Source organism: Urocitellus parryii, chromosome 13 (genome assembly GCF_045843805.1).
Source record: "Urocitellus parryii isolate mUroPar1 chromosome 13, mUroPar1.hap1, whole genome shotgun sequence".
Lineage (NCBI taxonomy): Eukaryota > Metazoa > Chordata > Mammalia > Rodentia > Sciuridae > Urocitellus > Urocitellus parryii.
The window spans coordinates 192,151-214,651 of NC_135543.1; the positions used below are offsets into that span (position 1 = coordinate 192,151).

At 46.3% G+C, this 22,501-nt stretch overlaps 1 protein-coding gene across 7 annotated transcripts; it reads right to left on the reverse strand.

Annotated features, from left to right (window-relative positions):
- Positions 1-481: 481 nt before the first annotated feature.
- Rbfa (ribosome binding factor A) lies at positions 482-22,337 on the reverse strand. Of its 7 annotated transcripts, none has more exons than XM_077792247.1 (8): positions 22,059-22,337; positions 20,331-20,372; positions 19,623-19,791; positions 18,953-19,065; positions 17,562-17,646; positions 15,957-16,030; positions 14,488-14,665; positions 482-1,826 (listed from the first exon to the last, which is right to left on the reverse strand). In XM_077792247.1, the coding sequence occupies exons 1-8, from the start codon at positions 22,214-22,216 to the stop codon at positions 1,791-1,793; spliced, it is 855 nt and encodes a 284-aa protein (XP_077648373.1). In that variant the 5' UTR covers positions 22,217-22,337; the 3' UTR covers positions 482-1,790. The 7 variants fall into 7 exon arrangements, with proteins under 7 accessions (XP_077648373.1, XP_026236901.2, XP_077648374.1 ...); XM_026381116.2 differs by having other exon boundaries at positions 484-1,826; positions 14,418-14,665; XM_077792248.1 differs by lacking the exon at positions 482-1,826 and adding an exon at positions 5,189-6,473.
- Positions 22,338-22,501: the final 164 nt, after the last annotated feature.

The following is a 22,501-nucleotide window of genomic DNA, read 5'->3' on the forward strand; positions in this document are numbered from 1 at the left end:
TCCACCCAGATGAGGCAAGGGATTGGGATTAGGGGGCTGTAGCCCAGTCTCACTGGGTGACACCCACTCCCCAACCTTCATTCCCCTGCCGAGTGGAGATGAAATCCATCTGTTTCCATGCGCAGTGGGAACCAGTCTCACACCTCTGTTGCTCAAGGCAGCTTCCAAAATATAATATTATTAGAAATAGAATTGTGTCCAGAAGAGGTGGCATACACGTGTAGTCCCTTCCATTCAGGAGCATCAAGTGGGCACTTTTCAACTTAGTGTGATGGTATCTCAGAATAGAAAGTACTGAGGGTGTAACTCTTTTGTACAACAACTTGGGCTCCACCCCCGGTACTCAAAAAAAATTGTTTATTTCTTTATACATTAATCATGCACTGTCAATTTGCTAAATTTGTTTATTAGCTCTAACAGATTTGTGTGAATTCTCTGTGATTTTCTGTATGTAGAATCAACTGAAAACAGAGATAGTTTGCTTCTTCATTTCCAATTCAAATGCTGTTTATTTCTATACTTTGCTTAATAATGGAGTTGGGGAAGCTCTATACCAATACAACTGGTGTCCCTTGAAGACAGATACACAAGAAGATCATGGTGTGAAGATGAAGGAGTGAAGTAGAGCAAGCCAAGGAGCTATTAGAGGCTAGAAAGACAGACAGATTCTCTGCAGAGCCAAAACCCTGCAAGGACTTTGACCTTGGCATTCTGGCTCCAGAACTCTTGAGGCTGTCTCCAGGTGCCCGGTTTGTAGTGCTCCCTTACTGCAACCCCAGGAAGCTGACACTCCACTTGGTGGGTGGTGTGGGTCTGTGGCTTTCTCTGTGGTGACGCTGTTCCTCTCAGGTGGTGCTGGCCTCATAGAATGCTTAGCAAGGGCTCCCTCCGCTGGTGTTGTTGGAACAGTTTGGTGAGATTGATGCTGTGTCTTCTCAAACTGTTTTATAGACTTCATCAGAGAAGCCATCTGGTTCTGGGCTTTTCTTCTGGGGGAAGTTTTTGATAAGTGATTCAATCTCTACTTGCTGTGGATTCTATTGAGATTTTCTCTCAAATCAGTATTGATAATGTGTGGTTTCCCAGAGTTGTGAATTTCTAAATCATCTAATGTGTTGGAATACAACTGTTCATAACAGTCTCCTCAAATGTTTTTGACTTCTGTCAGGTCAGTAGTAGTGTCCCTTCTTTGAGTTCTGATTTCAGTTTGTGCACCTCCTTTTCTTTTTTCTTAGTTGGTCTAGGTAAAGACTTGTCAATTGTGTTGATCTTTTCAAAAAACTCAACTTTGTTTTTGTGGATTCTATTGTTTTCCTACCCTCAATTCCATTTATTTTTTCTTGATCTTTATTACCTCCTTGCTTCTTTTGGCCTGGGGATTAGTTTGCTCTTTTCTTTCTGGTTTATAAGATGTAAATTTAAGTTGTTCATGACAGCTTCCTTCTTTTTTTAATATAGCACTTACCCATATAAGTTTCCTTCCAAGTACTACCTTCACTATGTCCCATAAGTTTTGGCATGCTGTAGTTTTGTCTTCAGTTATTCCAAAATATATTCAAGGTTGCTTAGTGATTTCTTCTGGAACCACTGTTTTCTTTAAAAGTGTGTTGTTTAACTTCCATTTGTTTATGAATTTCCTGTTTTCTTGTTTTATTCACTTCTAGTTTCATTCTATTGTGATCGGAAGAAATATTTTATATGATTTCAATTTTTTAACACTCACCGAAGACTGTTTTATAACTTGCCATGTGATCCATCCTTGGATATGTGACCACCAACAAGAAACTCCATCAACTATACCTCTCGACCAGCAACTCCACCAATCCCTGGGAAAGGGTACATATTATTCTCAGAGCTACCACATTACAACATCCAAATTTTCCACTTCTTAATAAGAATTAACAAAGTACATAAAGAAACAGAAAATTATTGTCCATTTAGGGAAGAAAATATTAAATTAACAATAAACATTTCTGAGAAAAACCAAGACATTGGACTTATTAGACCAAGACTGTAAAATACTTGTATTAAATGTGCAGAAGGAAACCATGGCAACTAAGAGAATTATTAATGGGGCCTGGGGATGTGGCTCAAGTGGTAGCGTGCTCGCCTGGCATATGTGCGGCCTGGGTTCGATCCTCAGTACCACATACAAACAAAGATGTTGTGTCTGCCAAAAACTAAAAAATAAATAAATATTAAAATAAATAAATAAATATTTTTTTAAAAAAGAGAATTATTAATGAATTGAAAAGACTATTGATACAGAGACAGAGACTTTAAACGGAACGAGATTTTAAAAAGCACTCTGGAGCTGAAACCTACAACAGCTAAATGAAATATTTACTAAGAGGCCCAACATCAGATTAGAGCAGACAAACAAAATGATCCACACATTTGACTACATCACAATTGAAATTACCCAGTCTGAAGAGCAGAAATTAAAAAAAAAAAAAAACTAAATAAAAATAAACAGATAGGGCTGGGGTTGTGGCTCAGCAGTAGAGTGTCTAGCGCGTGCGAGGTGGTGAGTTCAATCCTTAGCACCACATAAAAATAAATAAAATAAAGGTATTGGGTCCAACTACACCTAAAAAAATATACAAAAAAATAAACAGAGTCTAAGGAACTTACATGACACCATCAGTGTACACTATGAAGAAGAAGAAAGAAAGGCAGGAGAAAGTATTTGAAGAAATAATGACCCAAAACTTCACAAATGCAAAAAAAAAAAAAAAAAAAAAAAACCACCCATGAATCTACACATAAAAGAAACTCAAAAAAACTCTGATCAGGATAAACTCAGAACCCACAATGAGATACATTATAGCCAACTTTCAAAAGCCAATAATAAGCTGGACATGTTGGCACACATCTGTAATCACAGCTGCTTGGGAGCCTGAGGCAGGAAGATCACAAGTCAAGGCCAGCCTGAACAACTGTGGGAGACCCTGTCTTGAATGTAACTGAGAATGTAACTTGGTGGTGGAGCTCTCACCTAGCATGAACGTGGCTCTGGGTTAACCCCAGCACTACATACACATGCAAAAAAGCCAAAGTGAAGGCTGAAAACAGTGAGAGAGAGAAGCAACTTGCAACATATGCGCAATCCTCAACAAGATTAAGAGCCTTTTCTTGGGCTGGAGATGTGGCTCAGCGGTAGCGCGCTCGCCTGGCATGCGTGCGGCCCGGGTTCGATCCTCAGCACCACATACCAACAAAGATGTTGTGTCCGCCGAGAACTAAAAAAAAATAAATATTAAAAAAAAAAAATTCTCTAAAAAAAAAAAAAAAAAAAAAAAAAAAAAAAAAGAGCCTTTTCTTTGTCAGAAACCATGAAGGTCAGAGGCAATAGAATGGTATGTTTAAATTATTGCAAGGGAAAAAAAAAAAAAAACCCTGTCATGTAAGAATAAAAGAGAAGTTATAACATTGCCAGATAAACAAAGGCTAAAGGAATTCATCACCAGGAGAACTTGGCTACAAGAAATGCTAAAGAGAATCCAGGGTAAAATGAGAGGAACCTGTGTAATATATCAGAGCAATACGAAGAAATAAAGATCTCCAGTAAAGGTTAAAAAGCTAGTGTTACTTTGTTATGCTGTTGGGTTATAAGTGATGTGTGTGATTTAAGAAGTAGATGCAGAAAACAGTAATTATAAATCTGTGAAAATTGGGGACACACTTATAAAGATTAAATTAGTTGCAACAATATAAAGGAACAGATTTAATGAATGCTGTTGAAGCCAAGTTTGTATCAATTCAAACTTGGTTGATATAAATTTAGGATTTAACTCTAGTCCCCATAGTAACCATTAGGAAAATAAAATATACAGAAAGGGATATGAAAAGGAAACCAAAACCTGTCAAATCCAAAAGGAGGCAATATTGGGGAAATTAAGGAACAAAAACAAAGGAAATATAGAAAACAAAAGCAAAATGGCAGAAGTTCTTATTTACCAGTAATCACATTAAATATGAATGTAACAAATTCATCAATCAAAGGATAAAGACTGATTGGATGATTTTAAAAATTTGATCAAGCTATATGCTACTCACTTTAGACCCAAAACACAAATAGGTTGAAAGTGAAATGATAGAAAAAGATAATCCATCAAATAGCAGCCAAAAGAGCCAGCATGGTTACAGTAACATTATACGTTAGATCTAAGTGGAAAGTATTAGGAGAGAAAAACGACAGCACGTTGACACTCATTCAGCAGACGTGATAAGGGAAAACATGCAAGCACTAGACTCTGAAGCTCCAAAGCCTGTGAAACAAACACTGAAGGAGGGAGGACTCTGCACTACAGGTTTCAAGGCCTATTCTCAGCAGGGGGACTGTCTACCATAGGTCAGAAAGGAAGGAGGAGACTTCAGGGCACAGGTAGCCAACTTTTTCTCCACCAGTTGAGGACTGAAGTTACACATCCATAAAAAACACTGTGAAGTCAGCAGAGGGTGGGGACACTCTGGATGTGCAAAGGCAAGGTGTCCCGGGTGAGCATGCCACACTCAATTCTGCACTGACCGCACACAGGAGGACCTTGGGAAATGTCCATGAGCCTGTTTTCTAAACACAACCTTTTCACTTGGCCAAGACACAACCTTCTCCAGGAATTTTCCCCTGCTGTCACCGAGGCTGCCACCCAAGACTGTGGCCCCTGGGGTTAGGCTGAGGCCCAGTCCTTCACACAGACCTGCTGGGCCCTGCACACACAGCTTCCCAGGGGGGCTCTAATGCAGATTCACAGGTGAGGGTGCCAAATCTGGTCATACCTGGGCTCTGGCCTAAGAGTGGGTCTGAGAGCCCTGCTGGCCATAGTGGTCCTCTTCCTTGCCCTCACTGCCCCCAAAGTGGGGCCACGGGGCCCTGGAACATGGCTCACCAGGCCCACCTGGAGCGACAGCAGTCCTTGGTCTCTTGCTTCCTCTGTGTGTCCCCAGGCTTCAGCCAGGTGTGTTCCTGTACATCAGTGAGTTTCCAGTCCTGCTCAGAGAGTGCCTGACTGGACTGGCAAAGCCATGATCAGGATAGCAAGGCAAAGGCATTTCAAGACTTTAGACAGCAGAAGTAATGGTGATCTTTCCCCATCTTAGAATGGCAAAAAGATTTTATTTATTATACAATTCAGCCTGTCCATAGCAGGTGGTTGTAGAATTGAAATTCACATCTTCTTGCTGGCCTCCCAGCCCCACCTCCATCCCAGTGTCCCACAACTGTGGGATCTGGTGAGCATGTTACCTTGATGGCATCCTTAAAGGGCACCCTGTTCCAGCCACCAGCTGGGGGAAATGTCCATGCTGCTTCTCTGGGGAGTTAAGGGGCACCTCCCGCCAGCCTCCATGGCCTCGTGTTCCCTGTGCTGCTGTAAGTCCTCCCTGAGCCCCAGGCTGCAGGGAGTGGCTACAGGTTCCCAGAGTTGTGCAGAAAAGCTTATTTGTGGATGTGCCAGGAGCCACTCCAGGGATCTCTGCAGAACTGTGCACAGTGGGAGAGAACTCTCAGCAAGCAGGAGAGAAAAGAGGGAAGCAAGTGACCAGAGCTCCCTGGACAGAGCCAGAACAGGGCTGCAAGTGAGCAGCTCAGTCTGGGCAGTGTCGTGCACGGGAGGGGCTGGGAGTAAGCCATGCACAGTTCCCAGGGGCTGTGCCAGTGGTCTGGTCAGATGTGGGGGTTTGTTTGTTTGTTTGCTTTTGTTTTGTTTTTAGTACTGGGGATTGAACTCAGGGGCACTCAACCACGAGCCATATCCCCAGTCCTATTTTGGAATTTAATAAAGACAGGGTCTCACTTGGTTGCTAAGTGCCTCGCCGTTGCTAAGGCTGGCTTTGAACTCAGGATCCTCCTGTCTCAGTCTTCTGAGCCATTGGGATTACAGGTGTGTGCCACCATGCCCAGTCAGATGTGCTTTTTAGGATAAAGATACAAGATAGGGGAGGCATATAAGGTCCTGGGAGGAGAGCTGACTCCACAGTTTCACCCAAACCTGCTAAAAGATCCACTGAGACAGCAATTTAGGAGAGATAAATATGGAATCTTAAGGGAACCCTCCTCAAGCCATTAAGAGGCAGAAACACAGTTATAAACATGCCTTGTAAAATGTCCTTGTAAAATGAAGGAAATATGCAAGCCCAGGAAAACGGGCATGAAATCATGCAGCTCTACCTGGATCCGCCTCCAGCCGTTCTGTAAATACAGGACTCTCAGCCCAAGGTGGCTCTCACTCTGAAGACAGCCTGCGTTCATCCATCCTGGAACGTGTGTCTGCCTTTCTAACTAAAGCTGCCTGTGCCTTTTTGTGGCTCATACTGAAACTCTCCTACATCACCATGCCAAGAACCGGCTGGTCCCGAGTCGAGTTCCCCTCTTCTCTGGGAACTCCTGGGACCCTTGTCCAGAGACAGCTCCTCTCTGTGACAAACCTTCTTTTTCCTTTTTCTCAAAACCATGTCTTCATTATTGAATTGGCCTAGGGGACAAGGACAGAGCTTTCAGTAACAAGAACACTTTACTAACAAGTCTCTCAGACAAAGCAAGACTTGAATGAATCACATCTGTGCACTGGACACCAAGAGCCCAAGGAGCTGAACCAGTCAGTGGCAGGAGGGCCATGTGCACATCTGCTCTCCTTACCTCTTTTCTCTATCTGCAACAGGTGTTTACCTAATGTCTGAGGTGTTGAATTGAAGAAGTCAAGTTAACTATGATTACCCTTTAGGGGAGGCTAATAAGCACATCCACGGGCTTTACTTCATCAGAGGCCTCATGCTGTGTTCATAGGCCAGTAATGTCCAGTAGGGAGGAATCCTATGGAAACCCGAGTCTGGAGATGAGACCAGATTCCCCCACTTCTCCAGTTTCCTTCTGGAGTCTTGTTTCACAAATTTTGAAGAATAAAAGCTGCAGCCTCGGGCTGGGGATGTGGCTCAAGCGGTAGCGCGCTCGCCTGGCATGCGTGCGGCCCGGGTTCGATCCTCAGCACCACATACCAACAAAGATGTTGTGTCTGCCGAGAACTAAGAAAAAATAAATGTTAAAATTATCTCTCTGTCCCCCTCTCTCTCACTCTCTCTTTAAAAAAAATGATAGCTGAATAAAATTTAAAAAAAAAATAGAAAAATGTAAAATTAACATATTTTAGAGGCACTTCAGAGTAGTAGGCTTTTTAATAGACTTTCACTACTTTAAGTGTGTTTTACTAGGATTTTAGTTCAGAAGTAAGAAAACTTACCAATAATCATAAGTATGCTTTAAAATTAAAGGTTAATGAAATAATTATAGGTATGCTTTTAAGTTAGAAGTGAATAATAGGTCAAGAGTCATGTAGTCTAGTTGTGTCGCCTAGCACCTAGTGATTGAGGAGAAAACGTAAAAGCTTAATTATGATTGACTAAAGTTACAGAAAAATATTTTGAACAACGTACTCAATATCTTAGGTAATCAATGTACGTCAAAAAAGATCGTAATTCTTGACAATTATGTAAATAAAAAAAGTTTCGGGGGGCTGGGGATATGGCTCAAGCGGTAGCACGCTTGCCTGGCATGCGTGCGGCCCAGGTTCGATCCTCAGCACCACATACCAACAAAGATGTTGTGTCTGCCGAGAACTAAAAAAAAAATATTAAAATTCTCTCTCTCTCCCTCTCTCTTTAAAAAAAAAAAGTTTCGGGCTTTGAAGCTATCCATTAACTACCTAAAAAAAACACCTGTAAAAAAGGTATAAAAATAAAGGTCCCAGGGGCAGAGAGATGTCTTCTGGAGGTTGCTCGTAACTTGCAACCTGTCATCTTGACTCCTCTTCTTCTTTCACCGATGCCACTCCTCCTTCAGGATCCCCCGGACCCTCACTCCCCCTGCTAGGGTTGGACCTCGGCAGGCGCCAGCCTGGCTCCCATAGGCATCTGGAGCTGGAGCTTGATGCTCAGGCGAGGACCCAGGTGGGCATCTCCTGAGATCTCAAAAGCCACTAAGATACTTCCTCTCAGCAATGAATGGCCAGGGCAGGAATAAGTCTCTTCAGATCTGGCAGACAGTGGGCAGCCAGGGGACCATACCAAAATGTCCTGCCCCTCATTCTGAGTTACATCGGGACCTGCACCACCAACTACACCGTCCTCGAGGCTGGCTCTAAGTATAAAAACTTCCACAGCTCATAAAGCTGAACGGAACTAAGGTTGTGGAAACACATTAGTTTCTTGTTTAAAATAAAGCAATATGGCAGATGGTGTTCTCTTTCCTGAGTGTCGGGGAACAGGATGGCACCTGAAGTCCCATAGACATGTGCTCAAAACTGTCAGGTCTGACGGTCTTTGGATGGCTGGCAGGTTTTTGACTTTGGGAACTGGGATGACTTTGGTTCTTTGAAGGCCTGGCTTTGACTAGGCTGGGGAATACCTGGAGGCTGGTAGAGCTTACTTCTGGGTGTGTCTGTGAGGTGTCTCCAGAGGTTGGCTGAGAGGAAAGCCGTGCTGGGTCCACCCAATTACAAAAAGGCAGAGGAGGCAAGTCTCCCCCTGCCATGCACAGCACCCTTGGAGCTGGGACGCCCTTCTCTGACCCTCAGAGCTCCAGGTTTCCAGCCTTTGGTCTCTTGGGACCTGCACATTTTGCATGACTCTTCTCCAGTGTTCTGGAGAACAATGACCAGCAGGAAACCAGTGTTGTATTGGGAGGGAACAGCAAAAGGAAGAGGCCTTGTGTTTCTCAGCCTTTCCTCATTATGCCCAAATACCAGATATATACAACTTGAAGAAGGAAAAGAATCCACTGTAGACTGCTCTAGGCCTGGGGTGAGGCAGAACACGACCCTAAAGGGCAGTGGAGGAGGAAAGCTGCTTCGGAAACCGGCAGCTGGGAAGGGGGAGACGGGAGGAGAGATCCTTTCCAAGAGCACACTCCAGCAACCTGCTTCTTCCACTACTGTCCCCACCTGCCTACAGGTTCCATCTCCTTCCACAGTCCATTCCAATTATTTTTTCAAAAATATGTATACTTTTTTAGTTGTAGGTGGATACAATACCTTTATTTCATCTGTAGGTGGTGCTGAGGATTGAACCCAGTGCCTCACTCATGCTAGGCGAGCGCTCTACCTCTGAGTCACAACCCTAGCCCCCATTCCAATTATAATCCATGAAATGGATTAATCCACTTTATGAATTTAGAGCCCCCATGTTACAATCACATCCTCTGGACACTGCTGTGTTGGGGACCGACACTGCTGTGTTGGGGACCAAGCCGTCAACACTTGTCTTTGGAAGGCACTCCAGATCCGATTCAGAACAGGTGTCTTTTCCCAAATGCCCAATTCAAATCTGATGGTTCTGAACCCGGAAAGCCAGAAAAAAAAAATCAAAGCAGATTGCTAGGGACACTCTTCAGTCTTCCTCGGATTTCTGGACCCCCTTTTTGGCACTGGGGAGTGAATCCAGGGACACTTACCCACTAAGCCACATTTCCAACCCTTTTTTGTATTTTATTTAGAGACAGGGTCTCGCTTAGTTATCTAGGGCCTCTCTAAGTTGCTGAGGCTGGCTTTGAACTCCCAATCCTCCTGCTCAGCCTCTTGAGCCCCTGATTAGTGTGCATCATCTGGCTGTTCTGGGCTTTTTTTTTGGTTCTAATCAGTTTTACATGATAGCAGCATGCATTTCAATTCACTGAACACAAATGCAACACAACTTTTCATTTCTCTGGTTGTACACGATGTAGAGTTGCACCACATGTGCAGTCATACATGTACCTAGGGTAATGATGTTCATTTCATTCCACCATCTTTCCCACCCTCATTCCCCCTCCCCTTCTCTCCCTCCCCTTTGCCCAAAGTTCCTTCATTCTCCCTACGCCCCACTCCCCTGCTCTGGGCCTTTCTTACCAGAGATTTATGAATCTCCGAAGACTTATCATAATTGTACCAAGACACAATGCATCTGTAAATTAAGTGGGATTAACTTTCTCTGAATCTAAATTGTTCTTTCTTTTTTTTTTGGTATGGGGGAATTGAACCCAGAGATGCTCTAAAACTGAGCTACATCCCCAGCCTCTTTTATTTTTGAGACAGTATCTTGCTAAATTGCCCTGGCTGCCCTGAATTTGCAACAACTCTCCTGCCTCAGCCTCTCAGAATCACTGGGAATATAGGGGCATGACACAAATTTTCTAATAATTATTAGCTAAGTGATCCATTTCTTGGTATGTGTAGTTCTAAAACTACAGTTTTAATATTCTAGAAAACACAGTGAAATCTAATGTACTATGGACTTTGGGGATACTAACTTGTCAATTTGGGCTCATGGATTGTGATGCAGGACATAAAATAGTGGGGAACGACAGGGGATCTACGGGAGATCTCTATCTTCCTCTCAATTCTGCTGTGAACCTAACACTGCCGCCATTAAAAATTTTATTAAAAAAAAAAGTGCCAAACTGTGCATCTTGTAAATTCTTTTGTGTGATTTAGTTGAAACACGCACTATTAATACATACTAAAGATTGCCCGTCTTTTAAAAATGAAGTCTTGCACGTTATTTTGTTTTCCTACATTTTATTATGCAGTATGAGGAATAACATATACCCTTTAGATAAAAAGCTCTGTTGGGGGCTAGGGATACAGTTCAGTTGGTAGAGTGCTTGCCTTGCATGCATGAGGCCCTGGGTTTCATCCTCAGCACTCCATATAAACAAATAAATAAAATAAAAGATCCATCAACAAATAAAAAATATTTTTTAAAAAAACTGCAGCCTCGGGCTGGGGATGTGGCTCAAGCGGTAGCGCGCTCGCCTGGCATGCGTGCGGCCCGGGTTCGATCCTCAGCACCGCATACCAACAAAGATGTTGTGTCCGCCGAGAACTAAAAGTAAATAAATAAATAATAATAATAAAAAAACTGCAGCCTTGGGCTGGGATTGTGGCTCAGTGGTTTGCACTCGCCTAGCACAGGCAGGGCCCGGGTTCGATCCTCAACACCACATAAAAATAAAGGTATTTTGTTGTGTCCATCTACACCTAAAAAATAAATATTAAAAAAAACTGCAGCCAAATGATCAACAATTGAAATGAAAAATTTACTAAAAGTGCTAAACAATAGATTTGATCAGAGATGAAGGAAACAGCAAATTGGTGGAGGTACTGGTGATTGAACTGGGTACTGTACTTCTGAGCTACACTCTCAGGCCTTTTTATTTTAAGACAGGGTCTCACTAAGTTGCTCAGGCTGTCTTAGAACTTGTGATCCTCCTGCCTTAGTCTCCCTAGTCCTGGGGTTACAGGTGTGGCTACCGTGCCAGCAAAATTATTTACACCATTAATTCACCACATGTATAGTGGAAAGGACAAGAAAGAAAGACGTTAAAGAAACAATGAGATAACATTTCATGCCTGGTACGGTGGTTCACCTCCATGTATAGCCATACAGTGTTCGAACTGACTTCATTTGGAAATATGATCCTCATGGGTGTATTTAAAGACTTCAAAATGAGATCGTCCTGCAAAATCATGGAATTTGCAGGGAAATGGATAGCAATAGAGCAGATTATGCTAAGTGAAGCTAGCCAATCCCTAAAAAACAAATGCCAAATGTCTTATTTGATATAAGGAGAGCAACTAAAAACAGAGCAGGGAGGAGGAGCATGAGAAAAAGATTAACATTAAACAGGGATGAGAGGTGGGAGGGAAGGGAGAGAGAAGGGAAACTGCATGGAAATGGAAGGAGACCCTTATTATACAAAATTACATATAAGAGGATGTGAGGGGAAAGGGAAAAAAATCAAGAGAGAGAAATGAATTACAGTAGATGGGGTAGAGAGAGAAGATGGGAGGGGAGGGGAGGGGGGATAGTAGAGGATAGGAAAGATAGCAGAATACAACAGTCACTAGTATGGCAATATGTAAAAACGTGGATGTGTAACCGATGTGATTCTGCAATCTGTATACGGGGTAAAAATGGGAGTTCATAACCCACTTGAATCAAATGTATGAAATATGATATGTCAAGAGCTTTGTAATGTTTTGAACAACCAATAAAAAAATAAATAAAAATTTAAAAAAAGAATACAACAAAAATGCAAAAAAAAAATAAAAATAAAAAATAAAACAAAATGAGATCATCCTGGATTTAGAGGGGGTCCTAAAGCCTGCCATACGTGCTTTTTGTTTGTTTGTTTTAAGTTGTCCATGGATCTTTATTTATTTGTATGTGGTGCTGAGGATCAAACCCAGTGCCTCACACATGCTAGGCAAGTGCTCTACCACTGAGCCACAATCTCAGCACCACACGAGTCTTTAAAGGAGACATAAAACTGCACCCGAGGACACAGCACAGTCCAGCAGTGCCTGGAGCCATAAGCACTGAAGAGGCAGAGGGGTCTGGGAAGAAGCACAGCTGTGGGGCACCTGCATCTGGACTCCGCCTCCAGAACAGCCAGTTTCTGTTGCTCTCAGACATTCAGCGCAATCAGAGGAAACTGAGGCAATAGCTAAACTGGAAACTGCAAGATTCTGAACACATTCCCACATCACAGAGCACAGCCTCAGAACACACTAACACAGAAACAGGCTCAGCTCCAGAACACAGTAGCCTGGTAGAGTACAGAGAGTATAACTACTGAGTAAACAGGAAGCCTAAGTGCATGTTGATTAGACAACTGAGTAAAATTAATGTGGGAATTTATCAGGACTGGGGGGAAGTGACTTTACACTGGGGAGGCTGGCGGACATCACCTTCATGGGCCACTAATATGATGCTGTCAGGAGCCGGCATCCCATGGCAGAGAAGCTGTTCCCACCAAAGACAGAAGTGCAGCCTGACTCTGACCTGAGAAGTATCAGGCAGACCAAGTTGAGGGGCTGTCCACAAGATAAGGGGCTATACCCTCAAACAGAGTCCTGTCAGCTTAAGGATGCAGGGACAGGTTTCAGAGCAGGGAGAGGGCAAGGGCACAGGGTAAGAGCATCACTGGGGCAGGAGACAATCCTCAGGGGCTGAGACCAGAGAACACCAGGTTCAATTCCTATCTTCCAGTGTCACAGGCATTTCCTAATGGTAGCTGCTGGCTGCTACTGGTTATGACTAGTAACTGATGACTGTTACTAGTTACTGTGGGGAGCTGCAGGTTGTCACTGTGATGCATTCCTTCATTCAGGGGAGGAAACACACATACAAACAACTTGGGCCAGTTGTTTGTAGCTAAGGCTCAGCAAGGTAACTCTGTATTCTCATTTTAGCTCATATTGCAAAAAAGCGTATTTTCAACAATATTTTCTAAGCACCGCGTTCAGCACATTTTTGCATCTTCTGCTGGTGATTTTGCTGTTCAAAATGAACCAAAACATAATTTACAAGGTGGAGCACATGTGTTTTCTCTTTTGACAAAGAGTAAAACAAGTCTTCACATTACATCTGATGAAAGAAATTAAGCCCAACAGATAAGCTGTCTGGAAACTTGTCCAGAGTCACAGGTTCCCTGGAAGGCAAAGACCAGGCCTGCTGGACACTCAGACAGGTTTTAGAAAGAGCATCAGCTGGTGGCGGGGGCTGTGGCTCGGCAGTAGAGCGCTCACCTAGCACTTGCGAGGCCCTGGGTTTGATCCTCAGCACCACATAAAAATAAATAAACAAAATAAAGGTATTGTGTCCAACTACAACTAAACAACAAATATTAAAAAAAAAAAAAAAAAAAAAAGAACAAAGAAAGAAAGAAAGAGCACCAGGTAGACAGAGGTGCTGAGATGGAAAGCGTCAGCACCTCAGGGCTGGCTGGAATTCAGGTACGGCAGGAGTCACCAAGAGCCCTCCAAACTCACCTACACATGCTTCCTGCTCAAGGCTTTAACCAGCAGGTGGAAACGATAGCTTAAAGCACAGCCAGGAAGAGAGCACAGCCAGAGGATGCGGCACTGGGCACCAGCGCTTGCTGGGCAGGTCTGCAGAGGTGGACCTGCAGGCTCTGAGCCTAGCCTTTGCACTGCTACATCCAGCTCTGTGGTTGGCTGTACCTGCACCAGTGCTTGAGATATAATCTCTTTGTCTTCACGTTTGTACAGGACTCATTGGTAAGATAATCATGTATTTTTTTTATCACACGGTATTGGAGAAAACAAATGACTTTTGTGTAGGACACTGTGTTCAGATACATGGAAAAGTTATCACAAGCCAAACAGCAGGAAATGGACACCACCACCCAAAGCTTCAGCTCCATGGACTGTCTGAAGAGCAGAACATGTGCCTCTCAGGCACTGGCTCCTCTCCCACAGGCGTGGTGAGGCAGCCTAAAGCCTAACCTTGCCCCTGCCCTGTTCTGCCACAGGGGCCCTGCTCTGCCACTTCGTCCCCAGGGTCTGCCCCCCACTCCTGCTCTGCTTCATGGGTCTGACATTCACACCCTAGAGTGTAGTCCTTGTCCTCATCCTCATCCTCACCCAGCAGGAAACTCCTGGGGGAGCTGTCCTTGTCCTGGCAGGACAGGGTCTTCCTCCTCCTCCTCCTCACCAGCTGTGTGGGCTCAGCCCCCTGCTCTTGCCCCCGCAACGCCAGGCTCAGGAGTCCTCTCTCCTTCCTCCGTTTGTACTCCATTATTTGTTTGCTGAGTGCCTCATGATCGATCCCACACAGACTTGAGCATGAAGCAGGTCCTGGGGCATCATGTGGTGATAGGGCATCAGGGTCCCTGAAGGAGAAGAGGAACCTTCATACCAAGCATAAACCACACCATGACCACAGTTATCAGTATAAAATGCCACCGGGGGCATGTCCTACACCTGCCCACATATGCACCTCCTGGACAAGGATGTGGCAGAGATTTCTGGATTTCAGAACCAGTGGCCAGCATAGTCCTGCTGCCACTTGGTACCATCATGAGTACATTAAGCATGGCAGGAACAGCAGGCAGTTGAACAGAATCACAGGTGGGCCTACAGGTGCAGCAACTCAGGTCAGTGACACACCAAACGTCAAAACCTGACTGCAGTCACATCACCCTCTCACCCGTCAACACTGAACCCTGGAGGCTCTCTGGCCTGCCTCTTCCCCATGCAGCCTGGCTCCCTGATGGTCAGGATGTGCAGGCTGTGGTGACATGGAGCCATGCCACTAGCTCCTGCAGGCTGGTTCAACCCAGACTTACTGCTGGGCCCTGCAGTCCCTGAAGCACCAAAAATGCAGATGCTGCTCCTATCTAGGCCAGCCCCTCCACAAACACCCCTGTTCCCAGGCTTGTGACCAGACTGTGTTGTTCCTCAGAGGTGTACCTGCACCCCCACCAGCCATGCAAATCCACTTTCCTGCATCCTTCCTCTAAGGATGATAGGCTCATCAGTAATGACCACTGCATCCTCGGCCTCCCCCAGCCTCCCCACCCACAGCGCGGCAGGGTAGCATCTGAGAGCTATGACAAGGCCTGGCATACTGCATGCACCCAGTTAAAGTGCACTAAGCCAGGGCTGAGGTCGTAGCTCTGCGGCAGAGCACCTGCCTGGCACATGTGAGGCACAGGTTGGATCCTCAGCACCACATAAAAATAAATAAATAAGGAGGGCTGGTATTGTAACTCAGTGGTAGAGCACTTGTCCAGCATGTGTGAGGCATTGGGTTCAATTTTCAGCACCACATATAAATAAATAAAATAAAGGTCCATTGATAACTAAAAAACCCCCAATTTAAATAAATAAATCAAATAAAAGTTAAAAAAATGCACATAATATTTAAAAAATGTTTAAAAGTGCACTGAGCCAACAAGGAAGCCAAGACAATGCGGCCATCTCCCAGTGGACGAAGCCTCACAGACCCACAGGGCCTCACCATGTGCCTGCAGACCACTGCCTGTGGATGCCTGGGCCCCAGGGCCAAGTACCAAGGGGCAACATGGGCTAGCGGGACACAGACCACACAGCCACTACAAAACACTCATCCTGTGCCTGGTGATCTGCCCCAGGGAATGGAAACACATCCCCACACATCACCTGGGATCATCTCCTATGGGGTGGGCTCCTTCGTCTGGAGGTCCAAACTCGGCCACTGCCAGTAAACCATCAATCTGAAAAGGAGCACCACAGTGGTAGGTCACGACCCACCCTCCCCCTCCCCCATCCCCACCCCTTTACCGTCTCCCCCTCCCCCACAGGAAGCACTGGAGCTGTGGGCCAAGCCTAAAGTGCACACAGGCAGCCTTGGCCCACACCTCCCATCCTCATAAGCAGTCACAGGCCACACTTCCCATCCACACTGGGAAAGGGGCAGAAACACCTGCTGTCCTCAGGCATAAGGCCAACCATGGGCCTCCTGGGTGGACTTCATCTGCCCTTTTGTAGATCTCTCTGCTCTGGGGTTGTGCGACAGCCTGAGCTTGCAGCTGCCTTGGTGCTATTCTCACATGGCACCTCTCTCTGACAATGAACTGAGGCTTATGTGAAACTTACAAACGTTCGAAACCCATTAAACAACAATTAAAGAACTAATATTTACTAGTTTCTACTGTAGTTTCATAAAATGCTTCCCTGTGGCCACATAATTTGTGTGCTTTAGGGGAGAAAAAGCCTCTGGCAAGGCAAGACAGCAGGTGCTAGGAAGGCTGCAGTCAAGCTGCAGAGGCAGGAGCTCTGCAGGGCAAGGAACCTGAGCAGGAACACAGCAGCAGCAACCAGGAGGCAGACTGCGACCCACACAGGACATCACCCACACACCTTGCTGGACTCTGCCCTGGCTGTTCCAGGGGCCCATCTGGGATCTGCACTTCCATCCTCTAGTGGCAGTGGCCCACTCCAGGCATAGCTGCGCCTTCCCTCCTCCAGAGATGTGTTGGGAGGAACCTGTGGAACCTGCCTCCCCAGGGACTACAGGAGCTACAGGTGAGAAGTTTAGCTTGGGGCTGCATGGCCAGTTGCCCTGGTGGCCTCAGCACTCGCACAGTTGAGCTCTCTGCCCCAGTGCCTGGCAAGGACTACTGTCCCTGCTGCTGCTTCTAAGAGGGGACGTCCCTCCACTGTCAGGGTCACTACCTGCACAATGTTCCTATGTTATCTGTGTCATGAGTAACAAAAGACACACATGTCAACCTAGATCCTTTCCTTCTGTGAAGCTAAATCCTCTCTGGTTGTCCAGTGGATGACAGTTATCCAGGAAAAACACTAAACTTGTTATCTGCTGATTCTTGGTAGACTTTTAAAAAGTTATAACATACTTTCAATCTTTGTAACAAAACTCCTCTAAAGCAAAGAAAATGGTGGTTAAATACTTAGGTCAGAAAGTGAATTCTACAACCTCAGGTTAGGTGGGGAGGTGGTGAGAGGCGAGGCAAGCACACAGGGCAGCTCTGGCCACCTTAAGTTCATACACTGAGAAACAGCACTCTGGGTCACAGGTCAGAGTTCCACTGATGAGCAACGACTTAGAACCAGGAAAGGGGTTACACTGTGGTTGCCACTGCAAACGGGGTTAAAGGCCTTCCTTAAAAAACTCCTTCGCAGAGTTTTTAAAACATTATCTATTGAGTATTTAAAAATTAACAAATTTAAAATCCTATTCATATAAGTTTATATCATAAAAGGGCAATTATTCATAAGCCTCACCTCTGCCAGAGCTGCGTTTTTTCTGTCTTGAATGAACACTATTGGCGGCACATTCCTCAGGGTCTGCTGGGACATCAACAGGTGTCTAAGGAGAGGAGAGATGTGAGACTCTGGGCTCCACCTGGACACCTAGTGGAGAGGGTAGGTGCTCAACACAAGCTATGTGGGAATCCCAAATATGAAAATTAGACCAGCACACAGGGTAGATGGGGCAGGGCAGGGAGCCCAGGACTTGGAGGCTAGCCTGGACAGGGTAGCAAGACAATCTCAAAGGAAAAAAACCCAGATGAAAAAGTTTCTGTACTGAGCTGCCTATTACAAAAGGGTGCATAATGCACTATAACCAATTCCTCCAACACATCAGAGAGCCAATGAGCACCAATCTGAACACAGAATCTTCTGTGGCCCTGGGCACCAGGGTCTGGCCCTGGCAGCCTGTCCTGCACTCAGTGGACAATCCCTGGCATGGCTCCACCCTCATGTCCTAGATGCTGGAGAAAAATGGTCTCTGCATGGCTCTGTCATGAGATAACAAACATGTGCCAAGCTAGGTGTGGCACACACATCCAACTCAGCAGCAGCACAGAATCCAAGACACCAACCAGCAAGGGCCTCTGCAGCTGACCACACAGCAGTCTCTGGCATGACAACAGAGAGATCTGCCTACATAGTCTGTAGCCTGGTACACTGGTCACCTGCATAGCAAGTGACCCAGAGTTTCAGAACACTGATGCATTCTCTCAGAACGAACTGGAGCACCTGGAAGCCATGAGCTCAGTGGTGGATGCTGATTTTTCTAAGTTTGATTTTCAATTGAAAGGTTGCACGGCTTATTGCTGTGGTGGATACGGCCAGCTATTTACCCTCAAGTAGCAGGCTTGCCTCACTCTTCTTTGAAACAATATCTGCCACACACATACCTCGAACAGCTGGGACAGGGGGCCCAACCACAGGGATGTCATAGACTGCACTTGAAGCGTGTCCTGCTTATTCATTTGCAATGTTTCAGGGCATGCGGTATGTCTCACTGTGAGCATCACCACAGTGCTGACAAGGTGCCTCCAGGGACAGAGGTGGAAACATCCCTGTGTCACAAGAACCATCTTAACCTCACCACCTCCCTGAAAAATACTACACCTGTTATCTGCTGGTTCTTGGTAGACTTTTAAAGTCATACTTTAACCTCCAGGAAAACACCTCCAGGATCCCTACACAACTGAGCTGAAAGTCAACTACATCACGTCCTATGGAAAAATGTGAACTATACTCTAAATTCAAGAAAGTTAACCCAGAATTTTCCTTCAAAGCAGAACTCCTTCATGAGTGAAACCTACAAGTACAACAGCCTGGCGACCTGGGTGCCAGCAGAAAGCAAGAAACAGGGGCATCACCTCATGTGCGCCGCACTCCTCTGCAGGGTGGCCTCTGTGCGCTTGTTCTGGTCCGCCGAGAGGCTCACCTTCCAGTAGACGCGGCAGGCTGAGAAGTCTGGAGTCAGCGAGACCTAGACACCAACCACAGGCACACTGTTTACAGGCTTCCTCAGACAACCTTCCCGGGATGAAAACCACAGCTCCCTTTAGCCTCCTGCCCAAGAGCAGTGTCCGTGCCCCACAGAGGCCAGCACTGCTGCTACAGAGTACTCCTGGCAGGCAGGAACCCAACGCCCCTTCCCCAGGACTGTCCGCAGCTGGAGCCCTGCACCGGCCTCACAGCCTCTCCTAAGATGCAGACTGGAAACATAGAACTGCCCCTTCTCCTCATGGCTCACATCCTCGGAGGGATCAGAGGACCCTCCGTTCTTTATGCCAAGCAAAGGCAGGTGTCTTAACCACACCTCAGAGCCTCCTCAGGCCTTCTTCCAGGGTCAGACAGCATGCAGGTGCTGCGGGGTCATGGGTCCCACCCTGGGTGGCAGCCTGGCTGCCTCTGTGCCCAGCATAGGAACCCCTTGTCTCTAGCACTACCCACGACTCTGCAGCCCCAAACCAAGGCCACGGGGGTACAGAGATCAGCTGGGAGAGCTGAACTCCGTCTTCTCTCCTCTGGCCTGCCCTCTACCTTGGAAAGCTCCACATTCAGGTTGTAGACCTCCTGGCTCACTTCAGGGGTGCTCAACAAGTCTGTCAGCGCTTTATAGAGGAGGCCGTTCAGGGCCCGCAGGCGCACATGGTCTTCCTTCCTGGTCCTCTTTGAGGTTCTCTTCAGGAGCAAGTCCAATTTGGAAGGCCTGTAAGTCTCCATTAAGAAGAAGAACACGGCCCAAGGGCAGGTTACACCTGTCACCCATCACCAACTTGGGTTGGGGAAGGGTGCCATCAATGTAAGACAGACAATAGTCACCTCGGTTACCTCAGCTCTAAGGTAAAGTATGTCTGTTGTTCCCAAGATTAAAACTGCTGCCAATTTTATTTAAAAAAATTTTTTTGAGGTATAATTTGCATACCATAAAAACTCACTGTTAAAATGTAAACACAATATATTTTTAATATACACAATGTATTTTTTCTAGTTTGAACCATTTATCACATGAACTTTTGTGGTTCACATACACTAAAAATTTGATGAACATTAAATAATTAAATAACAGGACATTCTAGAAAACGTCAGCAATAGTCAATTTTTATCTGAAACGGTTAAATCCATCCTAGCAGTCCCCCACACACAGATACTACCCTCCAGGACAGATTTGGACAGCCAGTCAGGCAAGAGCTGTGCCAACTGTAAATCTCACCCACCATGACGACGAGGGGGCTGCTTGACACTCACCCAGTAAACCCCAGGGAAGGACCTTCATACCAGAACTTCTTCCTGCAAAGAGAAAGCAAAAGCCACATTGGATAGTGCTAGCAAATTACAAGAGTTGCGTAACCTACCTTAAGAGGGTTCATACCTCAATGGCATGGGGCCCCAAAATGTAGGCAGTTAATGAACAGCATTGTTGTGGAGGCAAGGCAGAAAACAGTCTTAATTCAACTTCATAATTTTGACTTTCAAATTTGCCTACAGTCCTAAGGGTAGAGAAAGAGGACCTTAAAATATCTCTCAAGATGTACATAAACACCACACCCAGTTGACCAAGTGGTTCCCATGGAGGGCCAGGTTGACGGTACTGGTACTGCTATGCAATATGCTAAGGCTAGACAACCATAATGGCCAGGGAAAGCCCACTGCTCACTTTTAAAGAGGGAGTTACAGGTGAGCGAGGCTCAGGGGCTACATGACCTATGTGGTGGTGAGCTGGAGCTGGAAGCAGATGATTATACACAAAAATGTTTATGGGTAAGCATCTACGTAAGGGAGCTGTAAGCACATACTTTTTACTTCACAGACACCCCAGTGGAGCATGTACACCAGGCACCCAACCCATGGTGCCACTTTACCAGGACCAGGAGTCCTCAGAGAAAGGGTTGATTCTAGGATTGTGGCACAAGAACAGGATAGGTAAGATGAACCTGGCACACCTTGTAGCATTGGAAAGTAAGGATATGCTAAATAGGCACACATGATGGGGTGTCAATGGTACAGAGACGCTGAGAGGGCTCCTAACGGCCACAGTTGGAATAATGAGAGCAAAGTCAAGTCATAGTGGATTATAATCCACAAATCCACACTGATGTGAGTGAATTAACAAATGGAGGAGAAGATATGCATCTCCCACACAGAATCCCAAGTAGTTTCTGAGCACAATTCTCTCCTCCTTAAGCAGGGACTTCACATACTGACTTCTTCCCAAAAAGGACAGTATGGAACGTGGAGGAAGAGTCACTGCTCAGGGTAGACACCTGACAAACACCCAGCCAGGAGATCAGCACCTGTGTGGACCACACACACCCTTGATGTGACAAAATCGCCTCTGCAGGCTCCTCTCCAAACTCCACAGCCCACACACAACCATGAGGAAACACCACACAAACCCCAATAGAGGGCACACTACTACTCGTCTAACAGTGCTCCTCCAACAGTGCTTTGCCATTTTTCTGTAAACGTAAAACTATCTTTAAAGTAGTTTACTAAACAAAACAAGTGATGCAGGCCTGTGATCCCAGCCATGCCAAAAGCTGAGACAGGAGGATCACACGTTTGAGGTCAGACGGGGCATATTAAATAAAACCCTGTCTAAAATGAAGAATAATCAGAACCAAAAAACATACCCACCAAACAGTAAAAACTAAAGTGGGGTGAAGATAAAAATGTCTTACATGGGGGCTGGGATTGTGCTCAGTGGCAGAGTGTGCCTAGCATGTGTGAGGCATGGGGTTCAATTCTTAGCACCACACGTAAGTGAATGAATAAAATAAAGGTCCATCAACATCTAAAAAAGATTAAAAATGTCTGACTGTACTCATCTTAACATGAAGAAAACTAATTGAGGGCTGGGAAGGAATATAGCTCAGTTGGTAGGGTGCTTGCCTCGCATGCACAAGGACACGTTCGTCCCCCACGAACCCGTCACGCGCCGTGGACCTCGCCCCGCAGCCTCAGCACCGCGCATACCTGGTTTTCGAAGCAAATTTCTTGAGCAAGTTCTTGCTGCCACAGGAGACGGCAGAGCCGTGCAGGCTCCGCGTGCGGTGGAGTGCAGCCTCACCGCAGCCCCGCCGCCACAGCACCCCCGCGCCGGGGCAGCACAGGCCGCGGGCGGCAGCCCACATGTCCGGGAGGACTCTGCCAGCACAGCGGGCGCGGAGCCGACACAGAGGCTGGACGACAAGACGCAGCCGGCGGACGGTGGAGCGCAGCGACGTGATGCGGACGTGGGGCGACGGGACGTGGGGCGGGGGCGACGGGACGTGGGGCGGGGCGACGGGACGTGGGGCGGGGGCGACGGGACGTGGGGCGGGGCGCCGGGACGGGGGCGGGGCGCCGGGACGGGGGGCGGGGCGCCGGGACGGGGGCGGGGCGACGGGACGGGGGGCGGGGCGCCGGGACGGGGGCGG